The 14354-nt window shown below is 41.4% G+C and overlaps 1 protein-coding gene across 1 annotated transcript in view; it reads right to left on the reverse strand.

The window, feature by feature from the left end:
* The window catches only part of ANKH (ANKH inorganic pyrophosphate transport regulator), a 92320-nt gene that overhangs the window by 20296 nt on the left and 57670 nt on the right, over positions 1–14354 (reverse strand). The window contains exons 3-8 of the mRNA XM_010222996.2: positions 11882–12000; positions 10756–10839; positions 8142–8312; positions 7496–7630; positions 4152–4244; positions 455–550 (exon numbers count right to left, since the gene is read on the reverse strand). Of these exons, the coding sequence (XP_010221298.1) occupies positions 455–550; positions 4152–4244; positions 7496–7630; positions 8142–8312; positions 10756–10839; positions 11882–12000 (698 nt within the window). The remainder of the gene's footprint in view (positions 1–454; positions 551–4151; positions 4245–7495; positions 7631–8141; positions 8313–10755; positions 10840–11881; positions 12001–14354) is intronic.

Here is a 14354-nt window from a genome sequence, read left to right on the forward strand (position 1 = left end):
TTTTCGTCATTCACAGTAAATTATGGATGCTAGGGGACAGCCTGTCACCCTAGCCCACATTAGACAAATTTGGTACTTCATTCTCTTGATAAGCTGGTTATCAGTAATTCTGGCCTTGAAAAATGAGATAAAAGGGAAAAGGGGGATCTCTTGCATTCTCCTTGCATCTGGAGGTTGATTCAAAATGAGTAGCAATGAAGGATTCAGAAACCACTTGTTGTTTTCATTAAACAATTACATAAAAAACTTTTGCCTTCAAGATCTCTAGTCTGAATTACTGCTGGCTGATTTTCTTCTTGCTCTAAGCACATTACTCTGGCTGCATTCCCCTTTTCTCTGAGATGAAAGTAACAGAGAACTCACCTTTCTTGAATTGCTAGTGCTGTAACATTAAGTAGGGAACATATTTTTTTGCTTTAGACAAAAGCCTGAGAGCTGACCAAAAGTTTCTTACCGTTAAAGACAACGCCATGCAGACAAAAGTGAACTTCTTGATATGTGTCGCTGTGACGGTGCTGTTAGTGTTCACCAATTTATTGCTGGGGTTATTCTAGGGCGAGAGGGAGAGATAACGAGCATTAGCTTGGCTCCAGACTGCTGGGGAGCTGACAGCGCCAGGGTCATGCGTCGGACCTGGCTCTGCGTGCGTGCGTGCCCTGCTTTGCTTGTTTGCTTTTTAATCTAGCTTTCTGACTGAGTACTTTGTACCACCACAGAATATTTTCCACTTAAACTGGCAATAACTGCTCATACGGTCACTGAGGACTCAGCAATCTCCTCAGTTTTCTAAGAGGTAAGTCCTATTTAGCAAATCTTAGCTGGAAAAATGATATTATGTGATTTTTGTGACCCTAGTTTTGAATTTGTAGCACGTTTTAATAGATAGGAAAAATAGGATTCCTTTCTCTTTTTCCCACAGAAAGGCTCAGGATCCATACAGCAATGTGAGCACCCACACTGATCCAATTAGCCAAGCAGCTAATATAAACAAAGCACTGGGAACACCTGGCTCTCTTAATGCAGTTTAATGAACAGAACATAATTAGAACTATTAGATGTTCCACCTTGACCATGGACTCTGTGCACACATGGTAGTGAAGCTTTATTTAAAACAACAGCAAAAATTCTCCACCAAAGGTGTGATATAGCAAACAATGCTGAAGCTTTAAAATTGCCCTCAAGAAACCCACTAGGACAAACTAAATGGTCTGTGAAAGGAGAAGAAGGGATATCAAAAGCACGACACCTTTAAGCAGCTCTACAGCAATATGCTATAGGGTCATACAGCAATATGCTGTAGGGTCGGTCATCAACTGCAATTACCACGGAGCTGTTCGAAACACATGGGTAAGTAAGTGCTGACCTGATAAAAAATTTACCATGAGATACAGCACAAGACTCATTCAGCCTTGATGTAATTCAGATAGAGCAGCAGTGTCTGTCACATGGTCATTTCGCTTTACTGAATTACTCACAAGAGATAAAGACATTTATACAAGCCTGTCTTGGAGGGGGGTGAACAAAACACGAGCTCTGTGCAAGGTGCAGTATTTTACACACATTTCAGCAGCTGATGGCCTTTTACTTTTGTGGTGATCAGCGCAGTGACAACATCGGGACAGCCCTGCTGCTCTTGCCCAGATTATCTGCTTGGAAGCTGGACTTTTGCATAGAGGCGATTCATATGCTGAAGCAGGAAGCTACTTCCAAGTCTGCCCATTCTGGAAATATGTTACAAAATTTTTCCATAGCCTTTTCTTGATGAGTCTGTTCTTATTCCTTGTGTCAAAGAAGAAATACTTTGCTATCATTAGTTTTTATATATGTGAAGATGGGCTTTGCTTACTCCACTCACCACTGCATATTTTGCTGCATGGACCAACTTTCTAAAATAGGGCTAAAATAACTGGAAAGAAAAAAGGCACATCAAAATCCAGCCACGTAAAATGGATGTGAGGAAAGAGGAAGAGTTCGTAACTACTTCAGTGGTGCTCACACTGCCCTTGATCTACTCTGCCCTTGGCCTATCTATTGACCTTATATTCTTTATTCCTATCTCTTGCACGTTGTTCAGTTGTTAGATTGAAGCATGCCTGATGCAGTAAATAGACTAAAGAGCCTATCCATTCCTATCTATTCCTCAGATAAATAGCATTCACAGCTTCTCCCACAGCCTCTGCTGTGGCTGTGAGTCACACAGCACAGTCCACTAGGAATACTGGCATTATCACCATGCAAAAGCAGCGCAGAATTACGATATTCCTGTTTTCTTCTTGCAAACCTTAGCGCAACCGCTAGCCATGAAATCGTATTGGATGAAGAGCTGAATGGAAGATTGAAGCCCGACTCTGCATCTCTCTGACTAAAGTGAGAAAATATAACAATCGCACTTTGAAGACGAGAATCTGTGACTTGTCCTGTTTAGCCCACAAGGAAGGCTGGCTAAGGCAGGGAACAAACATCACCATCTTTCTGAGTAACTGACAAAATAAATCTGAGCCCATGTGTATGCAAACTGTTTCAACATCTGAAAATTACATCCAAAGTTTTAGAAAATCTGGAAACAAAGTGAAGTTCTAGCTGGAGTCTCTCAAGAAAGTTTTAGCTTAAGAAAACAAGTTTTTTGAAAAGCATGGTGACAAATGAATCATGTGTCATCAACAGTAAAACAGCCCTCACAAATATCCAAGGAAAATAATATGGGTTTCTGTTTTGGTATTTATTGTGTAAAGAGCACAGTAGAGTAGTCTGTACTCATGGTTGCCAGGGTAAAATATCATTTATATTGTTGCTACCACGTTTAGCACATTGTATGCTAAATTGCTCTTAAAACATGGAACAAAAATCCCCATTCCAGACTTACTTGGTAATTAGATTAATCATACCAGTTTGGGCCTTATGCTAGCTTTTTCTTCCCTTTTTCTTCCTTCCTTCCTTCCCCAAGGAATTTGTTCCTTGGAGCCTTATGAGCACTCTTTCCATTAAATAAACAAAGGAGGAAGAAAGCACAGTCTCATACTGAGGCCCCTCAACCTCATGGCATGTCTTCTGTCAGCTGAAAGGAGACCCAGATTTAAGCCTCTTGATTACTAGCTAATTTTGCATGGCAATAGATGGAAACAGATATCCACTTGACTGTAGCTCAAAACACCTAAGGTTAGCATGCTGTTTCCTGTTCCTGTCCAATTTACTCTTGCAGTTTATTTGTTTTGTGTTCTACAGTTTTTTTCCAGCAGCATGACTTCTGAAAAGAGCCTGCATGTTGTATTTTGTCTTCCATAACCATTTCAGATGAATACAGGCAAGTCAGGAAATGATGACTGACTTGTCTTTTCTAGGTTTTGTTTTTAAATTCTCCTGGAAATATGGTAGATCAGATCAAACACAGCTTACTTCAGCTGAACCCATCCCTGACCAAGCAATAAAATTCTGGTGACATGATTACTTGGTAAACAGAAGGAACTGGGTGAGTCATTATTTGAATGGCAGTGCTACGGAACACCCCTTTTCTTCACACAGCATGTGAGCCAGTGATTAGCAATTCTAAAACAAAGCAAAACACTAATTGTTTACCTGCTGCACACTCCGAGGAGTAGTCTTGGCATTCTTATGTAATTAGATGATTTGCCAAGAAAAATCTTCATAATCTCAGTCAGCTAAGTCGGTAACATTAAAATAGTATCTTTATCTATCTATCTTTATTATAGTCAGCCTGTGAAATATCAGTTGTTAAATACTCTTACAAATGAACCCAACAAATGAGCGATAATGCAGAACCTGAAGAAGGGGCTGAATCTGAAAGAGATAGAAGCTTTTTCACTGTAGGATACTTCATGAGAATTCATTTCATTAGTTAAGTAGTTGTTTGTATTTTAGTACGTGAAGGCTTTAAAAAAATCCTTAAAAATATAACATCTATGTATCAAAAGGTAGCCTAATACCTCGTAGCTCGGAAACAAGATGACTCAAAAACTAGGCAAAAGCTTGAAACCGCCATAAAAAAAAACAACAAAAAAGTTCCTCTGATGTCACTGAAGCTAGTCCTAAATTAGCCCTAAAATAAAAAGAGAGAATGTACAAGAGAGAAAGTGGACCGTGGATGTGAAGCTACACTAAAATGTATTTACCACTCTCCTGACACGGGTACTCACCTTGTCAAAAGCAGGGTACACCGCTCTAATTTCTGTCAACCAGCCATATGGCATGTGTCCCACAGGATATGTAGCTGTCAGGATTGCCACTGCCTACAAAAAAAAAAAAAAAAAAAAAACAAGGGAACATGAACTTCCGATCTTTGCAGAGGAAAGTTACACTAACATGGTATGCAGTGTTCTGTGGAGACTTCCACAGGGACCCCGATGGAAGGGGAGAGCAGGCAGGCAAGTCGGAAGGCTTCCTCTCAGGAGCCCTGCCAAAGTGGCCATCCTATGGCCACTCCCTCAGGAGATCCTATATACAGTCAAGCTACTCATTACTCAGCTCTGCATCTTCACCATCACTCTGGTCCTTTGGGATAACATACATCTCTAACATCTAACTTAAACTGGTACATGCCCCTCAGAAAGCTGAATACCTCTCTCCCACTTTTCTCCTGATATTTTATTTCTCTAGAGACTCCTGAGTAGCAGCATTAAAACTCACAACTAGAACTTCCATTTGCTTCTTATCCTACTTCATAATCTTCATTTATACACATTTTTCTTGGTTATTTACATGTAAAACAGTTTAAAGTGGAACAAATTGACTACAAAGCAGTTATAACAACATAAATGTTAGGTCCCTGAGACGACTGAATTTGGGTGCAAACTGACTGCTCAGGTCTAAGAAGCCTTTAGGAGACAAAAAAGGTCTCTGCTCACTTCGGTGCTAACCAACTAACATTGGACAACTGTAATTCCAGATGGCCTTTTTTAGCATGAGAAACAACTCATTATCCAAAACTTAAAAGTAGGTCTTTTGTACTTTTACAAGTATTGTCAGAGGTATATCAAAGAAGCCTCCATATATATATGCATAAAAGATTTTGTTGATGTTTCTTGTTTCAGGAGAAACAATTCAAACCCAGGTAGCCCAGCAACACCCCAGCACTTCCCGTGAACACACCTCCTTTTCTATAGCAAGTTTGGTATGATTTTGCAAAACATCCTCCATTCTATATGTAAGAAGGAAATTTAGCAAGCCACTGCCACCCAAAGCGTCCATGTCTGCAGAGCTGAAGTGGGCATCAGTGCTGAGAAAATCTCATAATGTTGCTAACTCCACACATCAAAGTGGTTGCCTGTCTTTGGCTTGCGTGGTCAGCTCTGTTACAATTCAACTAAGTTTGGATTCATTTTATATCTGGCAACTGCAGTGGTAAGAAAGACCCTTTTTAACTATTACTCTTTATTTTTTTTCCCCACTGCTAAACTATGTATGTACAGTTTCTTGCTTACCTAACCTCATTTTCCTGTTATAAAACGTAATTGCTGCTCCTGCTTGATGAAAAATCTATACAAATACAGGAAGGTGACCATGTAATAAATTCAGGATAAAAAAGGGCAAAAAAAAGTAATCAAAGCGAACAGGAAGACACAAGGGGAAAGGTTTTTCTTGTAGCTGCAATGATGTTTACTGCATACTTGAGCAAGCAACTAGTTCATAATTTTAATACAGTGCCCTTTTTAATTCTAACTTTTTCCCCTCATTATTTTCAGCAGACTTTACATCCATATGAATCCATACCAGATTAAATCAAATAGGAACTAAAAGATACCCAAGTTTTATTTATTTTCATGTTGATGTCCAACAAGACTGAAAAGACACAACTGCTAAAGAAAATAATACTTCACTACCTCATCTATCTTGTATGCTAGATTCCACTTGGATTAAATTGGTGAATGCTTTAACTCTGAATTTTCTTCCAGTATTTTTCCCAACTGGCAGGATCCCAAAATGCAGGCATGAAAGCTTGCCTAACTGTCTGGAAGTATTTCATTGGGGAAAAATCCTCCATCAAAAGGAGTACCAAAAAGTTATTCCAAGCACCATAACGGTGCCAGCAGCCTGAAGAGAGGCAGTGCAGGCTAAGTCAGAGCAAGCGGGCTTGGATCCTCATGAACGTACCATGTGCCAGCCCTTCATGGGGACACCCATAGGTGCTGCTAGCAATCAATACAGGACCTACAAAAGTCCTGTCTATGTTAATGCTCCAGACACTGATATTACATGTGTTGGCAGCAACTGCTTTTTCAGAGGCAATTCTTATATAAATCAGAGAAAGCTGAAATATGAGAATTCCTGCTAGTAAAAAAATACTCAGCAAAAAAACACCCGTGACAAATATTTGGCATCATGCTAACAATAACAAAATGCAAGAGGCTGGCCACAAAATGTCATGTATCTAAAAGCCAAAATTCCTAAGGAAATGCAAAACTCATCTCTGCTGACCTGCTCATCTCCCATTGTGCTGAGAAATCATTAACGCACAGACAGATCCCAGCCTTGCACATGTAAATGTGCTACATTTGCTAAGCTCTTGCCCACAGCTATTTATTTGCAGCCACTGGCAACTCCTGAATGAGTAAAATACACATTCTCATATATGACATGTTAACATTGCTGAGAGGACACTTGTTAGGAATCAGCTACCTGAAATTCCCTTTTCTTTTCATATCTTTCTGTTTTCTCTTATAGAAAAAAAGATTTGCTAACAACTAAGTGGATCTAGACCTCTTCCCACTGAAACTGGTGGCAAAGGTCCCTCTGATCACTTGAGGGAATGGGTCAGCTCATGATGAGCATTTGGCAAAGATTCTGCATTACAACCCAAAGCTCTACGCCCATCAGTTCCTCTGTGATAAGACCTCAACAAATATGCACTGGTCAGAGACACTCCTTAATACGTATTCTGGAACAGGACACATTTCTTTACCCACAACAGCCAACAATTGGGCGTGGAATTCCCAATTCCTTCATCTTAGAGAATGCTAGCAAAACATGTAGGTGTAATCTGAAATTCCTTGGAGAAACAGGGTGTATTTCAAATCCCAACTAGGGGACAGATTTTCTTTACACACCTCCATCTGTTTCTGCCTTATTCTGCATGATGCACTGGCTTCTAGGAGTAATATAATTTCACATCAATTTGCATAGCCATAAATATACACGACAGAAAACAGTGGAACATGTGACTGCTGGGAACAGTCTTGAAACCTCTGAACGCTCCAGGCCATACCTATACATCAAGCTTAGAAACTCGGGACGTGGGAACTGAGCACAAGGTTCAGAGAAAAAAAAAATCTGCTGCTCTAGTTTGGGCGAGCTCCCTGTACGCCTGGCAGCAGCGCTCGTGGTAAGAGTCTGAAGAGCCTTCTTTTCTGAGACAGAGAGATCACTAAACAGAAATGTATTTAGGACAATTTTCTTTTCCTGACCATATGGCTGAGCAAAGAAAAACAGATGCATCTCCAGGTAAATGACAGTTTGCTGTAAAGCTGAATGCCGACTCTCTTACCTCTGTGGCTGAAGAACTACCACCTAGGTCCCGCGAGACGAAAAGGTTCACGATCGGCCTACTTATTCGCTGAGTCGCCAAAATTAATGCCAAAGGCCACCAGAAACTCAGCATCTTCCTTATTGTGGCCTCTCCCTGCAACATGGAGAAAACAAAAACAAAACTGTGGCTTTGAAAACAAATAGGTAGAACTGAACCAACTGCACAGTGAAAGGATTTTTTCTTTTCCCACTCATTGTCAGTTTGGGTCACTCAATTCAACAGTATTCAATAGCAGGAGCCTAAAATATTGTCAGCCTTGACAGTAATACTGATTCAAGCAAAGCTCTTGTGGTTCTCAGTAAATAATGCACAGGGTATCTGCATAATTTGTTCTGGCTACTAGGCAAAGATATGTAAATTCCCAGATGACATTCAAGAAAAAAGAGGAGCTTTGAGATGTCCTTCCTCAGGAGAAATAAGTGTCCACTTAGCTACCCTGCTGAAGTTCATCCTGTGCGGAGGGACAGCATGGGAGGGCGAGAGCTCAGCACAGACCTGCTAGGCACTTCCCAACGCTTCCCAACCCGCCTCTTTAAGTGGAAATGTCTGTTTTTTCCTGGGCGGCAGAGAGGGTAGGCCCTTCATGCGCTGCATTCAGACGTACCCCCATTTCAGGCCCGCTCCTGTCAGGAATGACATCGTGTATGTTCCTGTAGTAGCCGAGGCACAACGTGGTGCACCGCACCAGCGCTCCCATGTACAGAGACAAGATGGGGATCAGAAGAGGCTCCCTGCACTCCAAGTGACTGTGAAGCAAAATGGCTACAAAAACAACCTGGAAGAGAAACAAATACACGATTAGTGATTTGCCCACATTTCTCCCTTCTGATCCTGGGCTAGTCCATTTGAACCACAACCATGGCCACGTACAGGATCTCATTTCTAGCATGGGGTACTTGGAAACTCCAGTGAGAAACTTCCCCTTGCCGCATCTGAACCTACATGAGAAGACTAAGAGTTAATATCATGTGAAGTTAGTGGGCAGGTGTCAGTCCTGCCTTTAAACTAAGTTCTGCCTTTAAGAGCGCTTAAAGGCAGAAAGCTAGCAGGAAAGTCTGATAAGGTCTGACAGCCGGCGTGCAGCTGAGTATCCCCCTTCCCAGGAGCAGGTGCTATTCCAATGGATCAATGCTTTAGCCATACTTCTGAGGTCAGAATCTAAGCTCTGCTTTTGTGTTTGAGAGGGTGGAATTAAAAGTCAGATGTTTTGAATCATTCACCTCAGATGTTAGAAGTGGAAGTCCCATATCCTCCTGATTTTTTGGGGGTGAAACTTGAGTATATAATCATTTTCTCTTGAGCTACCTGAGTGCCACATTGATGTGACTGAAACTGAAACTTTCAGGCTGAAACCGATGAACAGCTCATAATTCAATTTTATGCATTAAAGGCTCAATCCAGAGAATGCAAAGGGGTTGATTAATGACATGTAATTCTCTTCCATTAAACACAAAGCCTGACAGTATGCATGCTATTACAAATGTCTACGGATGGGCAGGCAACTGGGAATCCAACTGTGCTCAGTTCTGTGGGCAGCAGGATCAAGAATAACGCTACTATGACATGCTAGCATTCAAGTGAGTTACACAGAATATGAAAGTCAAAGTTCAGGATTAGGTCTTCATTCCTAGTGCACAATACTTAAGAAAAAATTAGAGTGTAGATGTGTTTCAAGAAGTTCATGCCCTTCATGAGGATTTGCAAAACAGCTCTTTTGAACCCTATTTCAGTAAGCAGAAGCCAAGTCTGACACAAAAAAATGTACATGAAGATACGCAAGAAAAACTGAATTGTTACTATGCACATACTGCTTGTGTAGATGTAGGTGTAGGGAGTTCAAGGGCGGGGGGAATCTCAACTTGTCCTCTGGATTTGCTTTTGCTCTGTGAAAGGATTCTGTCACAGCCTGGAGACAAGATAACAGGTGCCTTATTCTTCACAGACTTGGCTCATCACATACTCAACAGCCATTGTGAAAAGGGCATGTGTATCATGGCCAAAATACAAATTCCAGTTTCCATATACAGCAGTAAATGACCTGACATGCATCTAGAGTCAGAACTTCATAGGTCACTCCAGAACAAGTGCAGAGCTTGGGTGTTAAGGGCATTTATTGTAATTGGTATTATTTTCAGGTAGCAACAAGGAGAGGCAGAGTACAAACAAAGAATAGCAGCTGAACTGAATGGTAAAATCTGTTTTATGGTTTGCTTATACTTAGTGGGAGGAAAACGCTACGGAGAGTGGAACTAAGTGCTGTTGACTTCATACTTCCTTTGATGTTGTACTATTATTATGCTCTTTCCTCACAAGTCATTACTTCAGCTGGTAATGGAGCAATACAGACACTGATTTACAGGTGTTGGGATCCTCCATTTGGTAATGCGCTTATACATACTTTAGGAGGGGTCTCTATATTGGTTCTTAAATGGTGCAACAGCGGCTACCAGCAAGGAATATGAAAGTCATCTTATGAGCATGTCTAGTACAAAACAAATGGTATTTTTTACCTCCCTCACAAATGGCAGTTCAAACAACATTTGGTCATCTGTATATCACCCAGGGCTGTCAACAAAGTCAGTTTCTGTGGCAGTTCTGTGTTGTCAACTTTTGGCCCACCAACAGAAACAGTCTATACTAGCACTCAGTTTGCACTACTGCATTTTACCGGATTAGACATCATGTGCAAAAGTGACAGGTCAGCTGAAGAATCAAGCCTTCACTTCCCTATCTAAAAGCCCCACTCAGGGTATCAGTGTAAAGCAAAGTGCAAAGTGTCATACAAATGCACATAGCCGAGAAGTGTCTCTTTCAAAGTATTCAGCCTCCAAATCGATAGCAAACATCTACTGATCTTTGGCTGAGGCAGACATTCACGTGTATATAGCTTATTTCTCAGCCACTCTAAAACAGCATTATGGAGGTACAGGAAGGCACAGCTCTGACCCATCAGTCTTGCTTTCCAACTCCTGATATTGCTTAGGGACTGACTCGACCCAGTCAGATGAGACCAGTCTTAGCAATAACTGTCAGCAAAGATCTTGCACGCAGCAGGGAAAACTACCGGAGACCAGCAGGCTCCTCACACAGGTTTGCTGCTCCTGGTGTGTTGTTCATGGCAGAGGGGGAAGGAACTCCCTGTGCAAAACAGCCACCTCTTAGCAAAGCATCAAGTTTATAATACAGCAGAAATGGTGATTGCTAAGAGCAATCATTACCTGAGCTATGACATCTGAGATGGACGCACATCCCACAAGGAAACTGTACTTGTGTTTCAGCAGAATGCCAGCATGGGTCCAAGCCTGAAAAAAAGCAGAGTTTGGAAAATGACTGTGATGTTTGCTAATGATTTCAGATCCCACAATGCTATTTTTCGACTGTTATATTTCATGTAAACAATTTCTGAAGTTCTTTCCCACCTGTGGCATCTGAGGTGAGCTTGTGAAAATCTTAAGGCAGTAACACAGAAAAAGCACTGCCACATTTGGTTCTTTTTGACTATCACTGGGAGGGAGAAAGGGGATAATTTTACAGCTTCTCTAGAAATTTCTGAAATCTAATAAGAATCTGTCCCTTCTTCATAAACAGCATGCTGTGCAGGACAGGTTAGAATTCTGAAAAATCCAAGAGAAAAAAAGTTTATCTCCATTTACCAGCTTGATGCACCTCTGAAAAGTAATAACTCTTTGGTTAACTGAGTCCAGTCTGGAAAAGAAAACCTCACGATCCAACTTCTTTACTCTCACCTATCACGGGCAGCTTAAGTGGAGGAAGTGATAGAGAAACTGGTGGAGGCAAGTTGCGTAAAGATCCCCCCAGACACCCTGGAGCGGAAGCCCAGACGCACATCTGGCTCCCATGCCCATGCATTTGAGATATACTGGACTTACCCTGCAAACGCTGATGGTAAAATACAGCTTTTCAACACAATTGTTTGAGGAAGTATTGAGCTTACTCCGTCTCAGTTCTGCAAGTGGACTGGGACTGCACAGCAAGTTCAGCTTCTCCAGCACCATTTAAGAACCAATACAGAGCCTCCTTCTAAAGTGTATATAAAGTGCCTTCCAGCATGCACACACACATTAACTCTGACAAGGTAACCGAGGATTTTACATTTCTCATGATATCTGGAGGTTCCTAAGCCCAGGCAGGCTCATTTTCTAGGTAGCAGAGAAAGATGTGTCCAGGTATATGCAATGGTATTGCTTACAGAGGACAAGCCCTCCTTCTGCACACCTGCAGTTTCCCACCAGGTAACTGACTTCGCAAACTAAGGTCATCATTCAAACAACAACAGCAACAACAAAACTCATATTAAAACTCAGTTCTGAATCATATACTCACCATGGCATCCATAAAAGGGAAGGCAGCCAGATAAAGGAAGGCCCTCCGAGTTTTACTTCCCACTGATTCATCCACATGGTGTAGCTTATTAATAATGTAATATCCCAAATCACTATATGCTGTAGAGACACAAGTACAGGAATAAATAATAAAGCTTACATATGGATTTCGAGAAAGATATTGAGAAATACCAAAAGGGCACGACGCCTAAAACCTTTGACATGCATTTGCTTGGCAAACAGCTGCAGGAGCTTGAAGGTACCACAGTCGCTCCAGCTGCTGCCTGTTACTGAGAAGAGCTCTCATACTTCTTCTCAAGGAGCTTTTGGCAGAGAAGAGAAAACAAATGACTGGGCTGAGAGATGGGTACAATAAGTGCCACATCTGTTTGCTAAATGAACATGCTGGTACTCCATAAAATCCACTGCTCTTTCATTAAGCCACAGCTTTTTGGTAGAAAAGCTTTTTCAATAGGTGCTGAGCATTTAATGAAATACAGTAGCTTGCAAATCTTGCAACCAGCTATCACCATGGCAGTCTCATAGCATTACCTGTAAATCTACCCAAAGCCGTAATAACATGAACTGCAAGAGCATGTAATCACTCACACTCAGTACGCCCCTTTGGCTGCCTCTGCTCACCCTGCCAGATGCTCGTCTCTTGTGGGACTTGCCTACACACGGTGTGACCGCGAGGCAGCCGCACACAGCTGTTCCTGGCTGGCAGCAGGTACCGCTGGCATCTCACGAGCTAGAAAAGGGTGCTCCATGCTGCTGGAAATCGGGGGCTTGCTCATCTAATGCCCAGCATATTATTTTGCTATCCAAATTCAATCTAGGATGAGAGGAATTGGTGGTGTTGGGCAAAATACCTCTTGCCAGCTCTCCACTCCCAAGCTGTTAGACCAAATACAGTACAGGTTCAGGACTCTCTATATGGCTCTCTAAAGACCTGCTTCAATATCTCTCTGCTGTCCTTCTTGGCACCCATGTTATTCAGCTGTTTTACTTATCCAGAAGCCCTCTCCTAGATATATGTAAAGCATCTACCCTTTATCTGAACTACTACAATTAGACTTGCAGTCTCCCAGTTTGCCCAGTAATCTCCAAGTCCCTTAGCTATACTTTTGAGCTTCTTCCACACACACAGACTTTTTCCTTCAAAGGGTATTGAGGATGAACTTTAAAATGGGACACAAACCTCTTCTGAGTTCAGGCAGGACAACTTAGTTCTTTAAGCATTCTTCACTTACTGTTAAGTCTGGTCACCGTATTTTTGACTGAGTATTTTGAAATATTTATTTTTTTTATAAAAATGGATTTTAGTATGGTAGCTCTTGTAAACAGATGTTTTTACAGTAGGGCAGAACACCATTGATGCTTGCTGAATAGACATATCTGAATAAACAAGAACAACTTTGAAAGGTATGTGAAGCAAACCATCTATGAGGTTCAGATTCACCGAGTTTCTCTTAGGTCCCATTTAAGTTACTTTGAACTTCTACTGCGCAAGAAATTAGAAAGTATCGCAAGAAACATGCCAATCCTATCCCTCACATAGGGAGAAGCAGAATCTGAGTCTAGGGACTGAGGAACCCACTTTTGCAGTGGGATCATCAACAACGTTCAGGCAGCACAGGGCAGAAATCTCCCTTAGTGCTTTCTCTGCACTTCGCTCTACGCTCTCCTCTGGCTTTGGAGGCTCCCTTAGTGCTTTCTCTGCACTTCGCTCTACGCTCTCCTCTGGCTTTGGAGGAGATTTCAAAAGTAGTTAGAAAATCAGTAATAAGGTTTTTTGCTTGTTTGTTTATTTTATTCATTTGTCTCTAAAAGCTACCGTGATTTCTAAGTTTAGTTTTTGGAATGCACTATTATAGGAAAACGCTCAGAATGTGAGGGGTCAGAGGCTGCACTAGCCTCACTTTGAGGAACAGCTATTTGACCACAGTATTGTAGGTTATTGGCAGGGCACTCTAGAGAGACTTATTACCACAGCCTGCAGCACCATTTTTTTTAAGATTTCAGTTTTGTGTTCTATACACTTTAAAGTTCTGCTTTCCCTCTACCCTCTAAAAAAGTCTACCTGCAATTTTTAATGTGACTTTGATTTTCAAATCCTAATGGCTTAACCTAAAAGCTAGTTTTAAAATAGTACACTATTTTCTTCCACATGTCAGTGAAAGCACATGATCACTTTTGCTAATGTCAATGAATGTTTCCATGCTTGGAAGAAGGACTCAGTAAGCTGGGATTTACTGACAAATATACAGGCATGTGTCTCGGAGCTGTGAATAAAGCAATTGCTGATGCAATTAGACCTTAACCTTGGCAAACCTTATAAACTTATTATGAGGCATGGTGCAAAATGAATAGCTCAAGAGGCAACAGAACTGAAGAGCATTACACAAATATGAAGCAGATGGTTGTTCCAATTCCCTTCCCCATTCCAATCAAAACAGAGAAGTCCAAATCCA

This window comes from Tinamus guttatus, unplaced genomic scaffold, assembly GCF_059628265.1.
Source record: "Tinamus guttatus ecotype Peru unplaced genomic scaffold, ASM5962826v1 Tinamus_guttatus_pri_ptg000302l, whole genome shotgun sequence".
NCBI classification, from domain to species: domain Eukaryota; kingdom Metazoa; phylum Chordata; class Aves; order Tinamiformes; family Tinamidae; genus Tinamus; species Tinamus guttatus.